Below are 24,936 nucleotides of genomic sequence, written 5' to 3'. Positions count from 1 at the left end.
TTCTACTTCTATTAAATTGAGAGAGCATATTTTTAGCTTTAGTAATCAACAAATACTTACAAGATTAAACAAACCTGCTAAGAGGAAATTTCTGTATTTTAACTGAAATTATTTTATTAATTTCTATGTTTATGATTTGGTATATAATAACCTTAAGTGCTGTATGTTTTCTTCCTTGTCCCCGGTTTCTTGTTTGTTAGCTGTTTCCTTTTCATTCCTTATCAGTCTTCATTAATTTAAATGACAGCTTATGGTTCATGTCTTACAGAGGTTTATGGGATAGTTCATTTGGTAAACTGATGTTGTTTTGTGTTTGTTTTTTTTACAGACATGTCCTTTGAGTGTCAAGAAATAAATTACATCCAGATGCCTCATGGCCTTATCAGGTTATAAATGACCCTGGGGACTCATTCGACTTCCAACACAGTGGACGGAAAGAGGGAGCAAGTGGGGGATCGAGGAGAAGCTTTCAGGATTATCAGGAGAGGGTGAATGATGGTGGAGGAACAACCCGAGGAGCAGTGACTCACAGCTCGCCTTTAGCTAAGAAAGCAGATTGTTAGTTCACACAGCCACATGACTCGTAAATCTCAATTGTTTTCCTTGTGTTGTCCAATAAAATAAGGCTGTTCCTCTAACAGGGCCGGGGGCGGACGACTATGAAGTGCTGAGAGGGCATTTTCCAAGAGCTGCTCTCTTGGTCCTTTGCAGTGTCAATAACAGGCTGCAGGAAATTCCTATTCCTGATTCCTGCTCTGTTTTTTGTTTATGTGGACGAGTGTGAGATGACCTCTGACCCTGATATGACTGAGTAAGAATGACAAGCAGCCGTCTGACACTGATAATGTTGATCTCTGAGGGGAAAACGCCACCTCTGCTGAGTCCACTTCCTGTTTCCTGCTTCAGAGCTGGGAAAAAAACAAAAACCTTCAAACCATTGTCTCCAGCAGCTCAGCGTTTTTTTTACAGGGAGCTTTATCTTTCACTCAGGGGTTGTTTCAGGCTGCCAAGACTCACTGATGTCTCTATAGCTGATGGAGATGAGTCACTAACATCTAATGGAAATAACATGATAAAATGACACAGTGGGGTGCAAATCTGCTCTGGACACACTTCTAATTATCCGCATATAGTCTGCCAGGAGGTGGGCGCGAGTTAGGAGGTAAACTAGGACAAAACTGCTTCCCTGTATTAGAAATATCGTCTAAGAGAGAGCAGCAAAAGAAGATATACTGTACATTAACATAGGTCAAGCAAAAAGGAGAACCACAAGAGCATGTACTAGAGTATTAATGAAGGAGGGAGGGCGTTAATGAACTTCATCAGCTCATGTGTGCGTGACTGCACAGATAAAAAGAGCTCACTCTGAACAGTCGGGTGTGATGCATAACACGGGGATACGCCCGAGTCACGGGAGAGATGAACTCAGTCGAACTGCGAAAGCCGCGGTTTTCATGGGTGTTAAAAGCATTTAGAAGCTGCTCTGTTTATGCTAATGCATGTCAGGGGACTGCAGGTACCCTGAGGCCTTGGCACATTAACATCTATGTTCAAATGTTAAACAGATGGAAAAAAATAGGGCTGATTCAGCATTTATATTACTGGAGGGGGAAGGCAAAGAAAGGTATGTGGCAGGAGGTGCAGACAGAGCAAAGCAGCACGGTGAGAAGCAAGAAAAGGAAGTACGCAGAGAGTTTTGCTAATTTGAAAAAGGGAAAACTAATATGACATAACTTCAACTCCTGCTACAAAAGTTACATCTACTTCACAGTAAAGTCAGAACACAATTACACTCAAAATTGCTTCTGTCACGTGACTGCTGCCACGTCCATCCTCTCTTCCACCTCTGGTTCATCTCATTAATCTGTGTTAAGCGAACGGTAAACATTTCTCGATGCTCGCCAAATTCAGACCAACCGTTTTTGCACCTGCCCGCCAGCTATAACTTCTAAATTTCCAACATCAACTCATCACCTGACACAGCCATCTGCCAAGCCAGCTGCTGCTCACTCCCACTATACAGTACATATATAGAGAGGACGGCTATCAGTTACACGATGTCAGAAATAGGTTGCGTCAGTGTTTCAGGCACTTAGTCTGTTCTGCCCGGACTCGTTTAGACCTCCTCGACTACCACCTGCCTGCCTTTGCTTGGTTTTTCCAGCTTTTGACCTCATAAAACCAGAAACTTTTTCACCACACATCAGAGTCTACTTCTGAATATAAGATATGTGGGCCAGTGTTAGTATTTTACTGTAAATAAAGATTTTATTAGCTGCATCCTGTTGGTTAGGATTCATGCATTTCAAATTGGATTCCCTTGCCAGCAACACTATATTCATCCCTGTGAACTGTCTCTGTCAAATAAACCAATAAATAAACATAAATTATTGATAGTTGCTTTCCCACCTCCAGCACGGCCATGATCTCGGTAACTCTTCATGCAAGAGGCATCTTATGTTTCGGGGAACCGTTTCTGAATCTATTTGCTACCCCTGAAGGATGTGGAAATGTTGCAGGCACACTTGACCTTTTTGCCATCGCTTTAATCAGACGGACGGCCATGTTATATTAGATTAAGAGTGAGACAACCCAAGGAGACTATATTAAAAAAAAAGAAAAGAAGGATTGCTTGTGATGTATCCTCAGGGTTTAAGTGTTCAGGCCTCTACTTTAGATATGGACATTTTGAGATAGAGATAATGAAGATTGCATGCTAATCCCATGGCAACAACAACTTCTCAATACAGGCCTCTGTTTGAATTGAGCTTTATCCAGTAAAGTTCAGCCTGTATATGTAACGGTGTGGGAGTAGAAGGGTTTATTAATCAACAGCTAGCTACCCTCAGCAAGTCGCTGTGCAGCATCATACGCACTGGTACAGGATTAGAGATGCAGGTTATGAATTTGGGTTTGAGGACGTTACTGTACGGTAGCGGCAAACAGAAACTAGACAAAATGAGACTACTCGATTGTGCACAGCCACATAAAAAATTGTTGCCAGGAGCAACAGACACTAATAAATGTTGCTGAAATTGGTCTTTTTCTTTGTTTCCGTACTGTAGTAATCTTTAGACAGCTCCTTAAGCACAAGAATCATTTCTAACTGTTTCTTACGTACTGTAAAAAAAATATATTTTCCATTGTTTGGAGGACCTCAAACAGTTCAGGCTATTTTTTTTAATCAAAGACCAGTTGAGTATATCATTTTTTTTCTTCCTGGTAAAGTTTATCATCCCAAGTACAATATCAATAAAATGTACAGCCGCTGTGTGGGTAAGAATCGAGTCACCACAGCTGCTTCACTTTCACTCCCTCACACTTATCAGTCTAAAGTACCTTTGAACTTAGGCTCCGCAATTAATTATGACTGCGTTCACAGCTTTGACTTCCACGGTAAATTAAACCTGATGACACACCAACTTCATGTAATAATTTATTTTGAGCATCTACGGTGAACATAAACTGATAGTAAAAGGTTTTACAGCAGAGATGACAGAATGAGACAATCCTGTTTTAGCCCATGTTCACCGGATAAAAAAATTTAACTTTATCATGTCTGACTTTGCAATTCAGTCATCGCATTTTTTTGCACAGTTCGCTTCACCAGGTCTGAGCATGCTGCAACATGCACCCTGCCTAACCTTTCACAGCAACATGCTGATCTGTCTGACAATATCTCACTGTGATATACATTTCTGACGACCGCTGTATAATCACACTTTCTGTCACTGCCAACATTGAACATTGAGCTGACATACATCAGAGCGATTACAGCCCAGATTAAAATGTTAGTGAATGAGTCAGCATGGCCTCTAACCTGTAATGCTAACAGTGTATTTTGACAGGGACGCTGTTTGCCAGTGGATCCATCTGTTTCACTGGGCAGGATGACGGGAGTCGGACAGACATGAAAGAAAACTTTCTCGCTCTCTCAACAGGCGATGTACAGTAGCACAGCTGCACAGTATTTCCAATACAGTAGGGCAGTCTGAACAAGCTAGCAGATGAAAGAGAGGGAGAAACTGAGTGATATTGAAAAAGACAAAGAGAGTAAGGAAGTGAATAAAACAGAGAGAGAGTGATGTGACACTCATATAAAACAGTATGCAAGGAGAAACGCAGCAGCATTAGGAAGCTGGAGGAGGAGAAGGTTGAAGACGAGTCGTACAACCAGAAAGCTGAGACTCCCCTTCGTTCACACTCACTATAAATTATTAATGAGAGCACTGAACAAATGAGTTCAGTGCACAGGGAGGGGTAGATGAATCGCCCAGTGTGAGTCCCACAAGATAACCTCCAAAAATGGACTAGTCTCCAGTGGCCAGAAGTGACAGAGAGCACACAAGCATGAACAGACGATATCAACCGTAGGTCACGGTTTATCACAATCAATGAGTTCCTCTGGGCATGTTTGTAGCCAAACACTCACAAACACTAAAACTGCAAATGCAATGAAGCAGACTGATCTTTTCAAAATATGTCAAAGTAAAGGGTACACTGTGTACCAAAGAAAATGACAGTAGAGACTAGTTAGGAGGGTATAAACCAGAAGTGCAACCACGGCAATGTTAATACTGTACAGTACGACAAATATTTGTAGAAAAAGAAAAAAAGAAAATCCCTGGTGGATATTTGCTACTTACACAATATTGTTTAGCAAAGAACTTTCCGATCAGTAACAGCAATCTGACAAAAGGAGCATTTTTGCCTTTTTTAAAATTGGAAAGTTAGTGGCAAAGAGGCCAACAGGTAACAAGGAGAGCGAGAAATGGTTACGACATGTAACAAAGGTCCATTGCTGGATTCAAATCAGAGATGTGGGTATACAGGTATGAGCTGTAACCACTCAGCTAACAAGGCGCTCCTAATCCCATTTATTAATAGCAAAAAAACAAGTCCAACATCAAAAAACATGCTTGTACTTTAACACTGTAACCATGTGACTTTATTATAAACTCAGCATCTTGATTTTTTCAATCGTTAAGTCGTATTCTTACTCCTGTACTCAAGTCTGATTTTAAACTGAATGTTAACTACAGTGCAAAGGCATCTAACAATTATTGTCTCTAAAAAAAAAAAAGACTTAAATGATTTATTGTTTCTAATGTTCATTTTAGTCAGCATCTCTCGAGGGTTTCCATGAAACAACCATCCTTTAAGATGTCCTGATGGGATGTGGCTGCCAGATTGGTATGTGATGCCACAGGGAGCTGCTGTGGTAACAAAGCCGAACCTTAGAAGAAACGCTTTAGCATTAATATGAATGCTGCTTTTTGTCACCGTGCCAACTCCTCAGCTCGGCCTGCCTGTGGCAGCCTGCGCCTAACAAGAGCCCTTTGTTTGTTTTGGTTTGGGCTTTTCTGCTTTGTTAGTTCCTTTAGCTCTGTTAGCATTGTAAGTTCACTCATGTGTCGACTTCCCTGCTAAAATAGGTCTGTTCCCCCCCTGGCCAAAAAAGACCCCCCGCATGTGTGATAGCGCTGCCGTTGCAGGCGTTTTAAAACCAAGCAGACAAAATCCAAAAGTTGGCCAGCTGCTGGAAGGAATACAAAACACAGATGAGTACACTCTGCTAAATGAAAGCTCCTCTTGCGGTAAATAAATTCATTATCACTTCTGTATGTAACATTTTGAGCTCTGTGCTTTTGCATCTCAGCGCTACTCATTGAATGTTTCATGAAGGACACCGAGGTCAAAATGTGATGTGAAAGCCTACACAAATGTGATGTATTATTCTTTTGTTTACTCCAGCAACCAGAAATCATAATCCTTCATGTTTCTTTCTTTTCCTGCTGATGATCTGAAGAGATAAACCTCGGTAAAGAATGTAGCATGTGGTAGTTAATCATTATTGTCACAACAAACATGTACGACTAATCCTTACAGCAAAGAAAACAGTTCAAACCCCAGCGCCTACTCACTAGATCCAGTTAATAATGGTGCACACAACACATACAAATATACTTCACAACTTAAAATACACTTTAAATTCTGATCATCTTAAACAAAAGTTTGGTCTTAAGAGGGTTAAAAGATCAAAACTCCTACAAATCGTCAGTATTACGCACTAGTAAATAAGGAAGACAAGACAGGTGGTCAGTGACAGCTCTGTGATCCTCATAAGACCTGAGCCCATACAAATGAGATTATACAAAGGTTATACCAAGGACATAGGAAGTGACATCACTTTACGGCTCCCAATCAGATAGGTGGAGCATTAATTTATGGCAATAATTAAACTATAGCTTCAGTGGGGTCCTGCTATACTGCAAATTACAGAAAATAATTGCATCTTCAGAACTGGCGGTTAGAGACTGCTGATGAAATTGAGCTATTTAGCTAACTGTGGGACATTCAAGGACTGTTCATTGTCCCCTTTAAGTATATAAAAAAAATAAAAATAAACAGTGTCGCCCTCCAGTCTACTATCTTTTCTAACAGAAATTGAATTTTTGGAGAATCTTTCATTTCAATCTTTCTTCTTCTTGAGCACACCTTAGAAGAATGCCTCGACTTTTCAATTGTAATCCTTTAACATTTTATATTGTCATTCCTGTGTCCTTTGCTCCATCAGAGAATATCTCCCAATCTGATTCAATTATAGCTTCAGGGGAAGATGGTCCACGTGCAACAACCTGAGGGTCAAACACAAAACCATTTGCAAAAATTACATCTTATCAGGGATTTAAGATCTGCATACATTACAATGCCGTTCAGATAGATGTACAGAATATAAACCAGTTTGTGTCTGATGGTCTATGGAGGGAAGGTCAGGGAGGTATAATTATAAACACTTTTACTTTTCACAAGCAGTGTTTCTCTAGGTCGATCGCCCCGAGGTGACGGCAGCCGCGAGCTAACTAGCTTCCTTTGTGATATTTGCATCGCCGCTAGAAATAAGTTTAAAAAACACACATTTAACTGACTGAATTGACAGGAGCAACAACCCACTGATACAAAGAGATGCAAGATGGTGTGCTCTGAAACACGTCACAGCATGGATATAAAGCCACACAGCTGACAGAGTATTAGCCAAGCATGCTAATCCTACCTGATCTCACAGAAATACGTGACAGGGGCACGACCTGTTAACACTGAAATCCGTGGTGGGTACACGCAATGTGTCAAATTTACGTGTCCCCATCACGTAAACAATACCAATGTAAAATCAATGGAATCCTCTATGAAGCGATTTCTAATAACAGCCTATAAAACTATTGATTATATTATTATTCATGTGGTAAAATGCTAAAAGAGGACAGTATTTCCCTTTTTAATAATGTAAAGGAAAAGTCCAGCGGTAATAAAGTCTCTACAGTCTCTGTAATAAAGCATTTATTACTTTGCTATTACAATGTACCAGAGAAAGGTACCATTGGGTATCAGTACTGAATGCCAGGCAAATATAAACAGTAACCGACTCTAGGTAGTGATGCAGAATAATCAGACTAAACAGGAGACTACTTTTGTATTTTAGGCATTTTCATGTAGAGTCTTCCAGTGAAAATGCCCTCAGGACCTTTTATATCTTGGGTGACAGCCTGTTTTCCTCTGCCTTCACATAACTTTATTCACCTCCTGTAAAGACTCAGTGGGCCCCAGAGGTCGCCTAGCAAACTGTGTTTTAAGCATGACACACACACACACACACACACACACAGACAGAGACACACACACACACACACACACACACACACACACACACACACACAGACACAGACAGAGACACACACACACAAACACATACACACACAGCATTGCTCTCATCTGTTCCAACCTCCTGCTGAGTTCGGCTCTTCAGCTAATGGTCGCTGCATAACAGGAACCATCCATTCATTTTACTTGAAAAATACAATGGCAACATGACTTCTACTGTCACCCCACTGCCTCCCATGAACTCTCTCTCACACTCACACACACACACACACACACACACACATTCTCTCTACCAGCTAAAGGAGGGTCTGTTTTTCATTTAACCTTCCTAACTATTTCCATAAACCATCTTTCATAGCAACAAGGATTTTTTGGATAAAAAAAAGAAGTGTACTCATAGCTGCTTCTCATCTCACTGTACATACTGGATTCAGTGTTCTGACAACAGCTGAATAATAGTCCAATCTGATCAAATTGCTTTTGACATTTCCCACTCCTCAACAGTTTCCTTTGCAACGAGGGATTGTTAGTGACATTACTAGGATACTCTGCTCGGGGTTTAACCTTAAAATAAAGTGGTAGCCAATCTGGCAAAACTGTCGGCATGTTTACAGTTTTGCTGTCTGACCGTTTTTTTTTTTTGCTTCATTGGACCCATTTTTAAAACTTTTTCAGAGATCTTGGATAATTTTTGATTGTGAGTACAATTTTGCAAGTTGCAATAAACCAAAGTTGTAACTTAAAACCAAACTGAAAAACACTGATTCAATGATCATTCCAGTTTAAACCATATTAGCCTAAATATAAGAAAATATTTATTTTCTAACTCCCCTTCAAAAATGGGACACTGTCTTGTATTTGAGGACTACACATTTATATACTCACAAGATCAGGTATTTGTTCTGACTGAATAGAATACTGATGTAGCACCGGCTCCTACAGAGAGTGTTGCATTATGGGTTGTTTGTAACCTTAATGTTGCTAAGCTATCGAGTTTACGCAGAGTCTGATAGAGCAAGTTAGACCTAGAAATGTTTCCTTAGCTCAGTTGAACCTGCAGGAGTTTCTGACGGCATGATTACGAGAAAAAGGGTCGAAAGGGTCGAAAGCGTCTCGCAGTGTCTAAACTGCATAAACAAATCATCGGCTGAATCATCTCTCAAACCTCCAAGAAATACGGCTGTCATAGATGATGAGGGGCTGAAAAAGAAAATGAAAAATTCTAACTGTCAGAGAAAACAGGTTTGACCGCTTCCAACAACCCAACAGCAGAGTGTGTGAGCGTGTGCCTGATAGACAAGCTACATAAATGTGGGATTTATATTCTGCTTTAATGGAATATTTATCATGTCTGTGTACCTTTGTATTTGATTGAGTTGTGTCAAAGAGGAATGTCTGTTACTCTGTGACAGACGTTTCTTGAATCTTGAATTATTTCATGTTTCACTTTTGCAAGAAAAAAAAAAGACGCTACAAGGATGAGGACTGCTCTCGATGGATTAACAGCATCTCAGGGAAACTTTCCCAACAGGACTCGTGTGACAGCATGTCAGCGCCGAACACGCTTAGTGCTACAACAAGAACAAGTGGAAGTAAGTCAAAACAAGACTTTCTATTCTTTAAATTGCTCTAAAATGCTTTTTTTAAGAGATCCGAAGAAAGCACACAAGTGTCTGAATATCTGAATAAAACAAATCTCTGTAGCTACTTTCCATATGCTTTTCATTAGGCAAAGAAGCTGCTTTCCGCCACTTTCCAGCAGCACTGAACACACGTTTCAAAATTGTTTTAACATTATTTCAGGCTCTCTTAATGCTAAGACAAGTGCCTACATTTTTTTAACCCTTCTGTTAAAGCCAACAGGCATTACCTCAAAAATTAGGTATAATTTAATTTAAATTCCAAAAATATGGTGGTAATAAGTTTGAATACAATTGGCTAAACAGGTCTAACCCAGAATTGGGGGATAATTTATACCTTATGCTTTATAAACATTCAAAACAGGACAAAAGTTGCAGAGTCGACAGGAAGACAACAGAAGGGTTAAGATGATGTGTGTAGATCTATACAACCTTTACTTCCCTGCTAGCCCGTGTAAGGCTCAATTCACACCAAATCAGGTGCTTTGGTCCATTCATTTCAATGGAAGCAGTACATTTATGCTGTGGAGGTGGAGGCCCTAGGGTTGCAGCAGCAGCCTGTGGTGACACAGTTGAACCAGAATCAACTTTTGGAGAAACTCAACCTGAAATCACACTGCAGTGGCCAATCACAGCTGGTAATCACACTGATCAGAGCTATACAACCCCGCCGACGAGGGAGGACAAAGAGAAAGGAGGATATTTCTCTTTGTCTGATGGCGTTAAAAGTAAATGTAGGGTTTGCTGACGGCTTCCTGAAGAAAGACAACACAAAAAGATAGAGAGAGAGAGAGAACAGAACTGGTAGTGAAAAGCTGGTAAATGACAGAAATAAAACGTTATTTCTGATTGTTTCATGGCGGTTACAAATAAACACGCCTACACCTCCATCCTGCACCTCCACACAACCCTGCAGAGGTGCACCGCAGCACATGATTTTGTCTGAATATGGCCTGACAATCTCATGCCAATTAAACTCCTTAATGTGGTGTCTGTAACATTTGATATTTAAAGAGCTGAAGCCTTTCAGATACGCTAATGACAGAGCAAAATAACCTCAACTATTAATAAGCCACAACCTGTGTTTATCTTGATCTCAAAGCCAGACTGATGGACTGGAAATAAACAGCAGAAATTCAGGTTGGGGTCAATTACTTTTACATCAATCCAGGAAGCGAATTTCATTAAGACTTCACATTAAGGAGTTCTAATTAAGGTTCTTATATGAAATCTGTAATAACCATTCTGTCATTATTTGTCATTATAATGTGAACTGTCATTTTCAATTTGCAATGAATGGCGTAAATTGAAAGTGACCAGATCTCAGTGCCTGATAGCATGATTCTTCCCTCGCAGGTAGAAGACGCAGTTCTGACCCGGATCATCACGACACACACATCATTGTCATTTTCACTGCACAGAAGACATCATTAGAGGAGAGCCGATGACCAGGCTCACATCTTCTGGGGGAGTTTCAGTTCGCAGGAGGTTTCCACTCTAGTGGTGGGCCAAATTAACTCCGAGCTGGATCACGCTTTCAGTACCGTTAGCACATAAAACGTCTAATTAGATCATTTGCATGACTCGGAGGTGCCCTGGTTTGAACAGAGGGGATAAAGATAGAAACTGACTTGTCTCATGACTGGTACTGATTGCACCAGGACACGCTGATTGATTAGTTGATTGACTGTTTGACATCTTCTATGTAAGGCTGAAACTGATGATTATTCATATTCCTGAGTAATCTGTTGAAAATGTGTTTTTTTTAATTAACCGATTATTCATCTTGACGATGAAATGTCAAAAAAAAATCATAAGATCTAGGGACCAAAGGTGACGTCTTCAAATCGACTTCTAATGAGTAAAAAGGAAAAGCAGAGAAAAAGAGGTCAATCATCTTATTAGGTAGGATGGAAACAAGCAACATTTGGCATTTCTTGATTATAAATATTTCTCCATGAACTGATTATAAAAAAATGCTGCCAGTTAACTCTGTCAGTTTCTGTTCATTAGAAAAAGTGAATTTCTTCAGTGAAAGCAATGAACTACTTTTCAATGCACCACTTGATTTCATGTTGCTATACAGATGTATTTTCTTTTCTTTATCGCATTGTGATCTGATGCTGACTGCTTTGATTAATACACAAAAGCCACTTAAAGAAGATTATATCCTTGTTTACAATAGCAAAGCTGCATAATAAACATCAATTATTGTCCTATTGTGAGCCCAGTGAGCCCAGAGCCTGGACTCAAAGATGAAACTGAAGGATCATTGGTCAAAACCTGAATAGAAATATTCCCTAACATACAGTGCAGTCTTCTTTCAGTAAATAAGGAAGTAATGTAGCTTTGGGTTTTACTTCTAGTGGCTATTAGTTTCAAAGAGAGGAAACAGTCAGACACCATTCCCCTATTTTAGCCTCACAGCAGCCCAATATGACATCAGTATCTGTTCAATATTAACTGGAATTTCATTTACTTGTAAACTTGAATTGTTCATTTAGTGTAAATGAAACTGAAACGGGGGAAATAACAGATTTGTGAGTGTGATATTTTTTGGAAAATCATCACATTGACCGCCGAGTCATCAGCTGTTTTGCAGTTTTAACACGAACACAGCATCAAGTTCAAACAGACGGTTAAAGTGAAACAACACGTGGCTGCGGGGTTCTCAAAAATACGTTAATGACAGTCTCTTCTGAAACTCTGACAGTGAGTTACACCCATTTTCTGTTGCTGAACTACACTGACAGACTTTTATTCTCAAAGGTTAAAAAAACAAAACATTTAAAAAATCCCTGATATTTATTCTCACAAACAAATTTTGACAAGTAAAGCAAACAACCGATTTAGTCACAACATTATTATTTTACAAGAAAAGCTGTTTTGGATATTGAAAGGTTTAAAGTATTACATACTCTAAAACTTCCTCTCATAAAGTACAATTGTGCAAGATTTTAAATGATGTAGGTTTTTTTTTTTTATGATGTGGAAGCTTCAGCAGCACTTTTTAAAAAGGAAATGGGTCCTGTCAGCAGCATTTTAAAAAGCAGCTCTTATATTTCACACTGTGACAGCCATTTTCCTGAATATGGGCTTCTTGAGAGTTATTTCGCATAAGACTCACAGTTCATTTTGGACTGTCTTGATTCTCTCTGGTCAAGATAAATATCCAAGAGACTGAATGTTTTATTTATTCTGTAAAAAAAAAAAAAAAAGGAAAAAAGGAAAAAAGGCATTGTATGTGCCCAACAACTCCATATTCAGCTGCCTTAGTACTCGAGAAATATACTCAAGAGCCTGTCATCTACACTTCTTATCCAATTAATGATCTGCAAACTGGTTACACACACACACACGCACACACACACCAGTCATTACTAGACTAACAAATCAGTTTATTTGTTATCTCTCTGCCTTTCCACTGTCTGTGGATGAATGAAAATTGCAATTATCTCGCTAACCCATCATCTAACCTTGAAGGAAACAAGAGAAATCTATATGGCTCTCTAATGAGCACTGAGCACCGTTGCTGCCATTTGATTAGAGACTTAATTGTGATAATAATGAACAAATACACCCAGCTCTGGCTCAAACAGACTTGTAAGCGTTCAGCTAATTAATGGCTATTTGCCCGCTGCTGCTGATGGAGGAGAAAATCACCAGGGAGACACATTTTCCTCTCAATCCACAGAGAGCTAGGCAGCACTGTGTTGACCAAGAAAAACAGTCTGGTAAGCTTTCTATATTGTCCACAACCTGATCCCCGGGCCAACAAAAACAAAAGGCAGCTAAATAAAAGATGATATTGTCTTCCGGGGGATCTGCTTCAATTTTAGGTCAAAGGCTTGACAGCATTATCCAGCCATCTTGAAAGTAGGCTGAAACCATGTCACAACACGATAACAACAAACCAGACAGACCAATCTACGACGACGGCAGCCGGGCAGCTCACACTGGCTCTCTAGTTATGCAGAGGAGGGGATAGTTGTCAGAGCAGTGGCGGCGAACATGCCGGAGGCCGGACATTGCCAAGAGCCAGAGAGGAGGAAAGAAGAAAGAAGATAAAGAGAGGAAGAAGGATATAGAGTCTGTGATTGCGCTTTTCTAAATACAATCATATCTAGGACTAAACAAAAGATAAAGCAAGGAGTAAGAAGAAGAGGAAGACACATTGGGACGAGCCAGGACCCCCGGCCCACTCTAATGTTTTGCCATTATCCTGTGAACACAGCCACGCATGTTGTTTCTGACCAATTAGGCAGGCATAAAAGCAGGGGGCTGGAACTCAGCTGGGGGCTCAGATAGTCTGCTGGTTACATCTAGGCCACTCTCTCTCCTCTTATTTCCTGTTTGTTGAATCTGCCGGAGCAGCGAGGCCAAAGAGAGGAGAGGGGGTGGAAAGGGCTGGAGGGAGGGGGGGCAGTGGAGGGGATGTGGGGCAGGGGGGTGATTTCATTCGGCACCTCGCAAAGGATGTCAAGCAGAGCCTGCAGAAAACAAGGCCATCCATGGACCTTTCATCTTCTCCACTTTCTTCATCTGTAGCAAACACACGCACACACACTAAATCATAGACACACGCACACACACAGACGCACACACACTAAATCATAGACACACGCGCACAAACACACACACACACACAAACACTGGTTGAAGCTTGCAAAAACTCCACTGTGCTGTGCAGGGGGACTGTTGAAGGATGGTGAGTCCACACACATTTACAAAGGCTGCTTTTCACCTTTTCTCTTTTTTGTTATTATAGAGCTAGTAATGTCAGCGAGACCGGTGAAAGAGTTTAGATAATGGTGCGAGAGGATGCTCATTAGCCCTCATTTATTTGTGCCCGACAGTGACGAGCAAGCTGGGATTTTCGGGTGATTTTGGCCTTATCAAAGAGAAATGCCGGAGAAAGGAAAAGAACATGAGACTCTGAGGATCCAGTCAGGAATGAATGTCAGTTTTTAGCAGTAATCACAGCCCTTCAAAAGCCAGGATTAAGAGGTAAACACACAATGACCCCATTATGCCAGCAAGAGAAGGGGGGACTGATATGTGAAAAAAAAAAAAAAAGATTGTTGAGAGTCTGGGTGATGAAATCTGAGAAAAGCGGAAAGTTGCTCTCAGGAAAAATATATGACCACTCACAGCTTCTTTGCTCCCTCCTCTCTCTCTCTGCTTGAGGGTTTTTGAGGTCAAAAAGTGGACAAATTCTGGATGAGGACATGACACTGTGCTTTTACTGGCAACTGACGCAACACCAGCGGGCTACAGTAAACAGACAGGCGGGGATTCAGACGAGTACAACACACAAATGGACTGGTGAGCCCTGATTTAAAGCACTGCGCAAATATATAAGAGCAGGAGTAAACAACAAGGACGGGGGGGGGGGGGGGGGGGGTTTCAGGAAAAAACTGGACTTTTTTTATTGAGTAACAAGGGAAAACATCTGCAAACTGTTGACTGGGCCACGTCATCGGGAAAAGAAAAACCTGTGTGTGTGACTTTAAAAACTGCTGAGGAAAAATGTACTGTTCTCACCATGAACCGTGCAGCTTACGTTCAACTCGCTGTTGTTAAATTGGTGGTGAATATTATTAGGGACCTACTAGTCTCTCCAGAGAGAGAAGGGCACTCGAGGCATTTTATTCATTCCAGATGTGATATAATCCTCCACTCCTGCTCGTGACCCACATCAACATAAACACACACTCCCATCTCTTGAAAAGCATGCCTCAACAGAGAGACTTTCCCTGAAGCTGGTGCCCCCACCACAAAGGGAATGCAGGGGGGGGAAAAAACTGCCATGAATGCAGAAAGGATGTTAGCTAACATCTCCCCCTTTCTTTTTAATCCACATACTTCCTTTTCCTTCTCCATTTCACCCGATCGCTTATTTCCTGCAGTAACTGCCTCAGAGAAAAGAGCCGGTATTGTATTGCTTAATCAGCTATTATCAAAAATAAGCTTCTATGCTGGACTGTAATGTTTATACCTGGCATTTCTCTGCCTTACTGTCTTTCTGCATTCAAGCTCTTTGACCTTTAAGGGTCTTTTTTTTAAGTTTTTAAAACAATTTCCTCTTTGTTTTTATGAAATGTGTCAGTGGCTATGTGTTAGCTTAAGGAAACTGAAAGAGGGGTATGACTAAAAGGAACCAATCACTGCCATGTGTTGGTCGAGAAGAACTAACTCATATGACGTGTTTTCCAGCAGCGTCAGAGGGCAACAGTGTTAATAGCTGTTCCAAGTATGGGGGGAAAACCGCGCAACCTTTCAAACCGTTTCTCCTGAAAACCAGTCTGACTCATCTCTCAGCTCTGCACAGCAGGGCAATCAGTGCCTGAAGGGATGGGAATGTCTGATTTCAAAAAGTTAGAGAAGTTGTAAACAACAAAAAAATAAGAAAACTGAGCCACGACTAAACCAGAGGCTGCAGACAGGTGACTAACATGCTCACAAGCACTACCTGCTAACACCGTGTAGTTAAGAAAAACAGTATTAATAACGAACATGACAGTTTTTTTCAGGATTTGATGCTTATGAGTTAAAAGTCGTTATTGACTTTATCACCACAAGCCGTATTAATGGCTTAAATGTGCTATAATGAAGTGTGTGCACTCTGTAAGTCATGGTTTGTTATGTAAACTTGCTGTTGCTATACAGGTTTAGTGTGTTTTATGCTTTAACAACACTACAGTAACTAATGAGCTGTTGGAAACAGTAAACAGCTGATTTTAGCTATTATAGAATGATGAGATAATGTGTTAATGACAGGTTTGTTTTATTAAATGTGTCATATTCTCAGATGGTGTCAAACAGGCTGTTTACACTCGGTTTTAAAATGCATTTTGGTGATCCAAACACGAGCCGACAGCCAGGACTCATCGTTTATACCTGTGTTTATCACGCATCTGCAGGATCCAGCTGACCACTTGTGCTCAGATTTTATTACTGCCAACGTCACATCTGCTAGAAGGTCCAAGAGCCTTCAAGCCCAACAGTCACCAGACAAGCTCCAGATTTGTTTGGCGTGTGCTAGCTAAGAAAACATAAATGTTTAAAGAACTAATGCAAATGTTGGGGCTGTTCCAGCTGTTAAGTTTAGCAGAACAAAGTCATTTAGTAGATGCATCTGGACATGTTTGCATTCACAAGACAAAATATAAGTGGTCAAATGTTTCCCAGGCCGGCTCAGCAAGTGGTTTAAGTGATGGGATCATGATGCATCTTGGTGGTTGTTTACGCTCGTATTTAGCGCCGTTCACTTGAGATCTGCTCACACCAGACACGCCTTTTAAAGCCCAGTGTGAACAGCAATCTACAAACTGTGAAGTCTGCTGCAGTGGTTATCAGTTTTCATCAGTAAGAGGAAACGACTTGCTGTCGTGTGGTTTTAAGACCCAGTTTGTGTAAGAACAGGTTACTTTGTCTACAGTTATCTTCACATGTGACAGTTCCAACTGAACGAACGCGTCACACAAAACTGTAGAGCTGCAACCATTGGCAGATTCATCGATGAGTTACCATGTTACAGGAATCACCAACTATTTTAACAATGGATTAATAATTTTGAGTCATTTTTTAAGATGAAATTCTACAAATTTCCTGATTCCAGCTTCTCAAATGTGAATATTTTCTGGTTTCTTTAATCCTCTGTTGATTGGGACAAAACAAGACATTTGAGGAAGTCACCTCGGGCTGCGGGAAACAGCGATCAACATTTCTCACAACTGAGCGATTAACTGAGAAAATAAATTGACAGATTAATCAACAATGAAAATAATCATTAGTTGCAGCCCAAAAGTGTCTGTTTATATGCATTCATATGCTTATATGGAATGAGTTTTAGTTTATTTTATAATGACACATGTCCTTATAAAATAGGGTATAGAGTTTTCACATCACTACAGTCAGCAATGAGTTGTTTAAAAGTGACAACAAATGCTATTTATTACTTATTATTAGATGCTCATAATGTTAACAACATGGGAAGCTGTTCCACTAGTGTGATTATTATAAGCAGCCTTGGGTAAAACATGCTAAATGTTAAATTAGCACAAACAATAGAAAATAGATCAAAAGGGTCAATTTCTTCTTGTGTGGTAATAAAGGCCTAAATCAATACCCAGCAGTTATGACAGATTGATAATATCTCCCTCAGCCGCCACTGACTTGCACAATATATCAATATCCAGCAGGCCCGGCGGCTCACTCCTCCGCATAAAAACAGACCAAAGAAAACGTTGGTCTCACATTCCAAACACAAGCCGCTGACATTTACACAGCATCCACAGAGGAAAGGAAAAGCACAAATGTTCCAGCTCTGTGGGAGCGCGAGGAGAGTGTAAGCCTTTTTCTTAAGACTTTGTTCGTCTTCCGTTTCTTTCTTCTCGCTCTGCGGGCGGCCATTTTCCTGGCTCAGACTGAAGGTTGTTTGGCACACCTGGTTCGTAGCGGGAGACGGCGGGGGGAGAACGGGGGGCTGGAGGGAGGTCATGGTGCTCAGAGCCGGCCAGGAGGCACCAGCTTAACAGCAGCATTTTATTCAGACAGACACCCAGCTCACTGGTCATTACTGCTATAAGGGGATTTCAGGTTTAGCCAGGAGCTCACCTATTTCTGCAGCTTTGTGTGGCTGTGTGTGTGTTTCTGTAGCTGTAATGTGGCAGATCAGTTGTTGTACTAAAGTAAAATTATCTGAGATTTCTCTCATATTTAGTAATGCTCTTTTTGCAGTAAACTGAATACATTACACTGCATCTAAACGGCATCTACCTTTAATTCGGAATATAAAACAGACACGTAACTCTTAAGTTTACTTTGCAAGTATGCAAAAATCAAACAAAAGAGCTGCACACTGAACTAGTCGCTCCCAGCTATTTAAATTGAGCTACGTGTCGATCTACCAGAGATCTTCATCAGGAACTTTCAATTGAACTTGTGACTTGAATCCAAAATTGTGTGTGTGTGTGTGTGTGTGTGTGTGTGTGTGTGTGTGTGTGTGTGTGTGTGTGTGTGTGTGTGTGTGTGTGTGTGTGTGTGTGTGTGTGTGTCAAAAGTAAATAAAAGAACATTTTAAGACCTCTCCCTTTACTCTATGTTTCTTAAACACTGAAGAATTATGGCTCAGTGGGGAGGGAGACCGCTCTTTAAACTGAATTTTAAAAAATATTACATATAAATACATTCAATATCTTCCAGCCAGCTCTGTTGCTTTTGTTCTTCAGCTGAACTTGACCTCTGGCCTCCTTAAGAAGCTGGCTTACATAACCATAAAGGCAAAGTTACAATTATTCAAATAAAACATGATTATAGTGTTCAGTTTAATGTATTTTTTGAAGTTAGAAAGTCAAAACTGAAACAAACAAAAAACAGCAGCAGAGAAACTTGGATTTTTTTTTAAAGAAAGTTATCTGATGAAACCTGCCAAGCATAAAGTAAATTCTGTCTAAAACTTCCCTTCAGCTGTTTAGTTAGCTGGAAGACAAGTAAGCAAATGTGGTATGTGTGACTGGCTTAAGTCTGGAAGTGACGTGCATTAATAACTGATAATGGTTCAACAGAACTGTCCGCGTTACGGACTTTCTGCTACAGTTTCACAGAGTTTGTGGATTAAAGTGTTTTGTGTTTCCTAAGGCTCTGTTTTCAGATAACACGGGGGTTTCCGTTACTCAAAGATACTGCCTATTATTCTGGATTACATGCACAGAAACCACAAACACACTTCCACCTCACCTGTGGACCGGCCTTTAGAAAGAGAACAGATGTATCTCATTTTGTTGTAAGTCTACACTGTGATGCAGGTGAATGTCAGTGCTGTGTGGATAAAGACGGCGACAACCTTTCAGACTTAAACTGTCAAACTTCACAACCTTCCCTGAGTACTGATACGTCAGCAAGTGCACACACACACACACACACACACACAGTACAAAGAAGCCCTGAAGACTTTTATTGCTCCACTGGAGGAGACTCTGCAGTTTGTCTGTCCTCTCACTGCAGTACTCGAGCTTTACTGCCGGTTCTATCTTCTCCCTGTGCTACCTGAATGCATCGTATGTCAGAAGCCACATTATTCAGTATATTCCAATTTCCTCAAGCAAAGGCACTCATTTGCCTCTACCGGCGTATATCTCTGTTATACATTCAGAGGACGAACGAGACGGCAAATCTTTGGCTTTATAGTGACTGCCTTTTAACGCACGCTTCGCTTCTGATGTGTGTGATGTTGTGGAGACCCACAGAGGAGAGAGAGAGAGATACGGAGGCCTCCATCTGCAAATGAGCGCAAGCCTTTGGATCTCTACAGAGCTCCCTTCATTCATCTGATGGCCTTTTGTGCTCTGTATCTTGTATTTTATTACCGCACTAACAAGTTCTAACCTCACTCGAAACAGGACATCACCAACAAAATGTGCATGCAGGAAAAGGACACTCTCCTGTTGTTCCGGGCGCAAATTTTCGTGGTGCGATTTCTTGTATCCGGCCTATTAGGCGGGAGCCAATGAGGCAGCATCACAGCCCTGTGCCGGGGCGACTCAGTGATACATGACATCACAGAATTACAAATAGGAGGACGTTTGAAAATGACTCTCATCTCCATCCTGCCGAGAGTTTTAAAGGAGCACTAACTACCTGCTAGCAGGGAGTTTCTGGAATAACTAAACAGCACCTTAGCCACTTGGCAGTACTTGCTGGTATCCTGTGAGGCCCGAGCTAGTGGTGGGCTGCCTTCAAACATTCGCCTAGTGTGATCAGGTAGTCTCTGTCCCTTGCTTCACCCTCTCTTGGCAGTGGGTGCACACACAGAGGAAGAAGGTGGGGGAGTTTGCTTTCTTGTTGTTGGCAGTTGAGAAAAACGATTCCCATTCACAGTTTGGGCATTGAGTCGCTCAGTAGGCTGGACCAGACCCCTTTGTGTTGGCTTTGGGAGTGAGATGTCCTCTCTCGGCTTTCCCTTACAGTGGAAAAATACTTATTTTTCTGTCTGTGCACAACAACACAGTCACCATGGTTCCAGAAACATTAATTCAAGCAAAAAAAGAACATCAAAACATGTTACTATTGTGTTTTATCGTTACACTCGCTCCTTAATTTTACATCTGTAAACCTGGACGAGGCACAGGCTCACAATGTGTCAGCCTGCGTTGGCAGCATTAATGTGAGACTCCAGAAAAAAAAGAAAAGGCGTCTGGAACGCTGCCAGCACGCTTGAGAACTTGAAACTGTAGCAACAACAACAACAGCAAACCACAGAAAACACATGCTAGGCTACAGACATGGTCACTGGAGCACGCCATGGAAGCGATCAAGAAGTGTCTGAGCTAAAATGTCGTAATAAATCGCTCTTGACTCTTGACGGAAACACAATATTCTGCATCAATTGGACAAGGAGGGCACGCAGAGTCATTTTTCGTCCGACTGTGACCCCGAAGCTGAAAACCTTGCCGAGCTCAGCTCAACAGACCAGGCGGGTAAAGTCACATTGACGTTCACTTGAAAGAGCATCAAAGGAGAAGCTATGAGTCAGTGATAGCTCAGCGCACGAGGGCAAATAACCCTCTGCGTCCTCTGACGACTCAGTTATCACGTAGCACATCACCTCTGGGTACGAAAGGCATGTGAGCAGCATGAGAGGGTGACAGCGGGCTGGAAGTGAGAGTGACAACAGGACTTATCTGTGTCACATGCCAAGGCTGAAACCCATCTGCACATGCTGGCCAATGGCTGCCCCGCTTCCTCCCCCTCCTCCTCCTCCTCCTCCTCCTCCTCTTCCTCATCAGCCTCACTTGCCTTGAGTGGGTACAGATGTGTGATCCACAGACGCTCCCACTCTGGAGTCCTTATTGGACCCACTGGGCTCAACAAAGTCTGGCACACAGCTTGCAGAGCTCCTGGCCAAAAATGTCACTGCACACAGTTTCATCATTCGCCGGCAGTTATGTGACGATGATGAAAGTTGATAAATATAAAAAATAAAAGTTAAATGAATGCTTTTTAACAGCTGACATAAACAACAAATGAGGTGATTAGGTTTTAGGATGACATGGAGAAAGATAAAAAATGTGAATAAATCCTGATAGAGATTTTACAAAGACAATCACGAAACTTTCTGTATTCCCACTGAAGATAATTCTCCCACACACTGGAAGAAACAATCTGTATTCTTGCTCTGATTGTTTGTAGAATAACAGCATTAACAGTCAAGTCAGCTTTAGCAGCGACACTGTTCTCCGTCTTCATTAACAGAAACCCAACAGACATTCATCTACGAGAGGCAAAGAGACATTGTTTAATCTGACACAACCAATGACTGAGATGAGGGATTTCTTTTCTCTGTGTTGAACTGCAGCTTTGCAAACAACTCTCCCACAGCCTCTACAGAAACGTTGTCAGTGTTGTCAGACAAATCAAATTCCACAGCGGAAAATGTATAATTACGTCTTTCAAGTTTTTTTTATTTTGACTGTATAAAAGGCAGACTGATTGTATCTGTTGTGTTTTGACAGCATGAACAAGTTGGCATTGAAAAGAATGTGCAACTGAACTGAAACTTATTTACTGTGTGGGAAATGAAAAGCAACCAACAGTCCAAAACACCAATTAAAGCCTATTTTTGTGGGGAAAGTGGAGTGATTTCAGGTGCCTAACTGTGTTACATGATCAACAGGACTGACAGTTAGTTAGTGATTAGTCATCATTCACACAAACAGCTGTCCTGGATTCACCCCTCCTCTTTTTTTTTCTTTTACACGAGATCTCTACACTTCCTGTTTTTCTCTTGTGCCACAATCTTTACTTCCCATAACACACCTAGACATGATTAATTGCTTCTCTGTAACTCTTGAGGCTATGATATGTCAACTGTGCACAACCGATGGAAACATTTTAAGTGCTTGACCCACAGCCGGGTCACATCCTTACCTCTTTGACTTTCTCCCGGCGCTCATCGGTCTTGGGGTCGCTCGGTTTGCCGCCGTCTTTCCCCAGCGGGGGTTTCAGCAGACACCTTTTGAACTTCATGTGACTGAAAGTATCCGAGCTGGCAGCCTGGTTATTGGCGGCGGTCGCTTTCTCCGAGGCGGACTCTGGTTTCGACCTGGACAGAATCAAATCCTCCAGTGCTTTCCCCCCGGTGATCCTCTCCTCGGTCGCCTCATGTGAGACGGAGGCTTTTCGGCTCAGACTTTTCAGTTTGGTGCTCGTCTCTCCTTTAGTTGAGACCATGCCCCGCGGGTGATCCTGATCCTTGGGTCTTTTTAAGTGCTCTCTGGCATCATTCTCTGACCCGGAGCCAACCGTGACAGGCTGGGTCTCTGTCTTGGACAGAAAAATGCGTTTTAGTCGGACTGAATCCGGCAAAAAGAAAAGGGCCCCAAAACACAGAGTTACCAATCCCGAGAGAAAGAGCAGAAACACGAATTTCTGGGACAGGCGCAGACCCATGCCCGATGCCGACACACCGGGCAACTTTCGGAAAACCATTGAAACTTTTTCTTGAGACGCTTCCTTTACAGTATGTTCTCCGAGACTACACAGTGAGTGTTTGGATAGTCTCTCCCCCTCTTTCGCTATTGTGCAGCTTCTCTGCCGCTTTGATGCATGTGTAAAACACTAGATATGCAGGATTTTTAAAACACACCCCCGTGACACTTGCAGAGCAGCACAGACAGCCCGCCAGAGCTGTCTTTATCTCGCTATCGATTGGATCTGCATAAGCGAAGGTTAGGCCTGCCTACATCTACAATTTACCAATCAGTTGGCAACACAACTGCACAGCTTTGGGGGATTTATCTACATAACGCAATCACTGATGTCAATAGACTGCATTTTAGGGTTTCAAAATGTAAAATCGTGAAAAACAGCACAGGGCTTCGGGGTTGACAGATAAATGGCACTGAAGCTCTAACAGGATTACTACAGCATACACACGTCTAACACATAAATGTACTTTTTATGAAAGATCGTGAGACGTCTGGCAGTCTGTCAGGCCTATGAACAAAGTTGTTACTCGATGCATTTTTTTTTTTTCACGCCGTGCAAAAATCGTCAATAACACATTGCCCTACGGTGCAAAACCTCAAGCGTGCAGCAGAGCATCTCTTTCTTGTCTCCGTTTATATCGACCCACGTTGCTGCATGGGATCATCTGTGTTAAGCTCCTGGAGTCACATTTAAAAGAAGAAGAAGAAGAAGAAGACGTGTTTTTGTTGCATCTATCCTGTACAGCTGGTGGACGGAAACGCGTGTACATTCATGTCGCCTATCTGTCACTTGCTCTCCTCCGTTTCCCCCTTCTTCTTTTTTTTTCCTCCACTGGCGTCAACACGCCGGGTGAAACAAATCGGCGGATGACATGAAAGAAGGCGGGTTTTGTCCCATGCGAAGTTATCCTAGCCCCCGATCCAAATCCTCAGGATAAACAAATCCACCATCCAGTCCCCCCTCCTCCGGTTTCCAACAAAGACAGGCGCACCGGTACCCGCCGCCGTCCGTCGCCGTCCGTCGGCCCGCCTGCCTGCCTGCCGTGCTTCGCTGTCTCTGCCTCTTGTAGTGTGCACTTGTGTCGGTGTGCAGTGTGGACGTCCGTTTGCGCAAAGCGAGAGGAGAGGGGCTGGAAATGTAACATATAGTGCGAGGCAGGGCGAGAGGAGGAGGAGGAGGAGAAGAGAGAGAGAGAGAGGGAGAGAGAGAGAGGAGAAATGGTCCGCTGCTCCACAATCCAGTAGGCTGGTCGGATTTCTTGATGGATATTCACAGCGGCTTATCAAAACACAGTTAAGCCGTTTGAGCCTGTGGACAAAAGAGGAGAGGTCTGAATGGCTCTGTACGGTAGAAAACCCGTCCAGACACCCCCCTGAGGAAAATGAGCTTGTTTAATCCTGGGGGAAAAAAGCTTTAAGAATTAGAGGATAGATATATCTGCCCCTGGATGGATGTCTCAACAGTGCTCATGAATTAAATAAGCATCGCAGTGAGATAAAAAATAAATAAAGTACTTGCTGTCAGTCACAATGTTACATTTATGGAGGTGAAAGAAGCCCACTAACCAACAGATTGATTGTTTTAGGTTAATCAGCACAACCCTGTGGATTAAACAGGTGACAGACCACCTGATGATGGAGACTCAGGTTCACACTAAATTTATTCATCCTTTTCTTATATTTCAAACTATATTTTTTAAGTTTGGTCAGATATGCAAATCCTTATCTTTTGCCTCACCTCTGTTTTGAAGATATTTTCCCAATTCCATAAAGACTCTTTTAGTATCTTAATGGTATTAGTTAGTTTATCTATTCAAATTTTGATTATTTTATAGTTTGAAATACGATTATGTGCTCCTAATTTTCTGTATGAACAAAAAAAAAGCAAAGTGATAGGTCATTCCAGCTACCAGCTTTGGCTCATCAAAAGGGTGGCAACATAGGAAATGTTAAATATCTTTTTCTGTTGTGCAGCACACAGGCAATTTTCACTTCAGCCGAGTAGAGGAGTCTCTTAGGAATCTGGAAATGTCTTCAAAACAGTGTTAAGTGTTGTTGAAAGACCTGCAAAGTTTGGTTGTTTGAGGCATTTCAGAAAAAGTAGACCCTAGCTCTGTAACTTATGTAAAATTCTCAATATGATGATT

At 41.7% G+C, this 24,936-nt stretch overlaps 1 protein-coding gene across 1 annotated transcript in view; it reads right to left on the bottom strand.

Annotated features, from left to right (window-relative positions):
* Nucleotides 1-23,875, bottom strand: part of LOC133982866 (mannosyl-oligosaccharide 1,2-alpha-mannosidase IA) — a 189,093-nt gene extending 165,218 nt beyond the window's left edge. Inside the window, 1 exon segment of the mRNA XM_062421719.1 lies at nt 22,230-23,875. Within this exon segment, the coding sequence (XP_062277703.1) occupies nt 22,230-22,790 (561 nt within the window). The 5' untranslated portion in view covers nt 22,791-23,875.
* Nucleotides 23,876-24,936: the final 1,061 nt, after the last annotated feature.

The sequence above is a fragment of the Scomber scombrus genome, chromosome 7 (genome assembly GCF_963691925.1).
Source record: "Scomber scombrus chromosome 7, fScoSco1.1, whole genome shotgun sequence".
NCBI classification, from domain to species: domain Eukaryota; kingdom Metazoa; phylum Chordata; class Actinopteri; order Scombriformes; family Scombridae; genus Scomber; species Scomber scombrus.
Note: the sequence above shows the minus strand (reverse complement) of the source record. Positions and strands in the feature narration are given on the sequence as shown.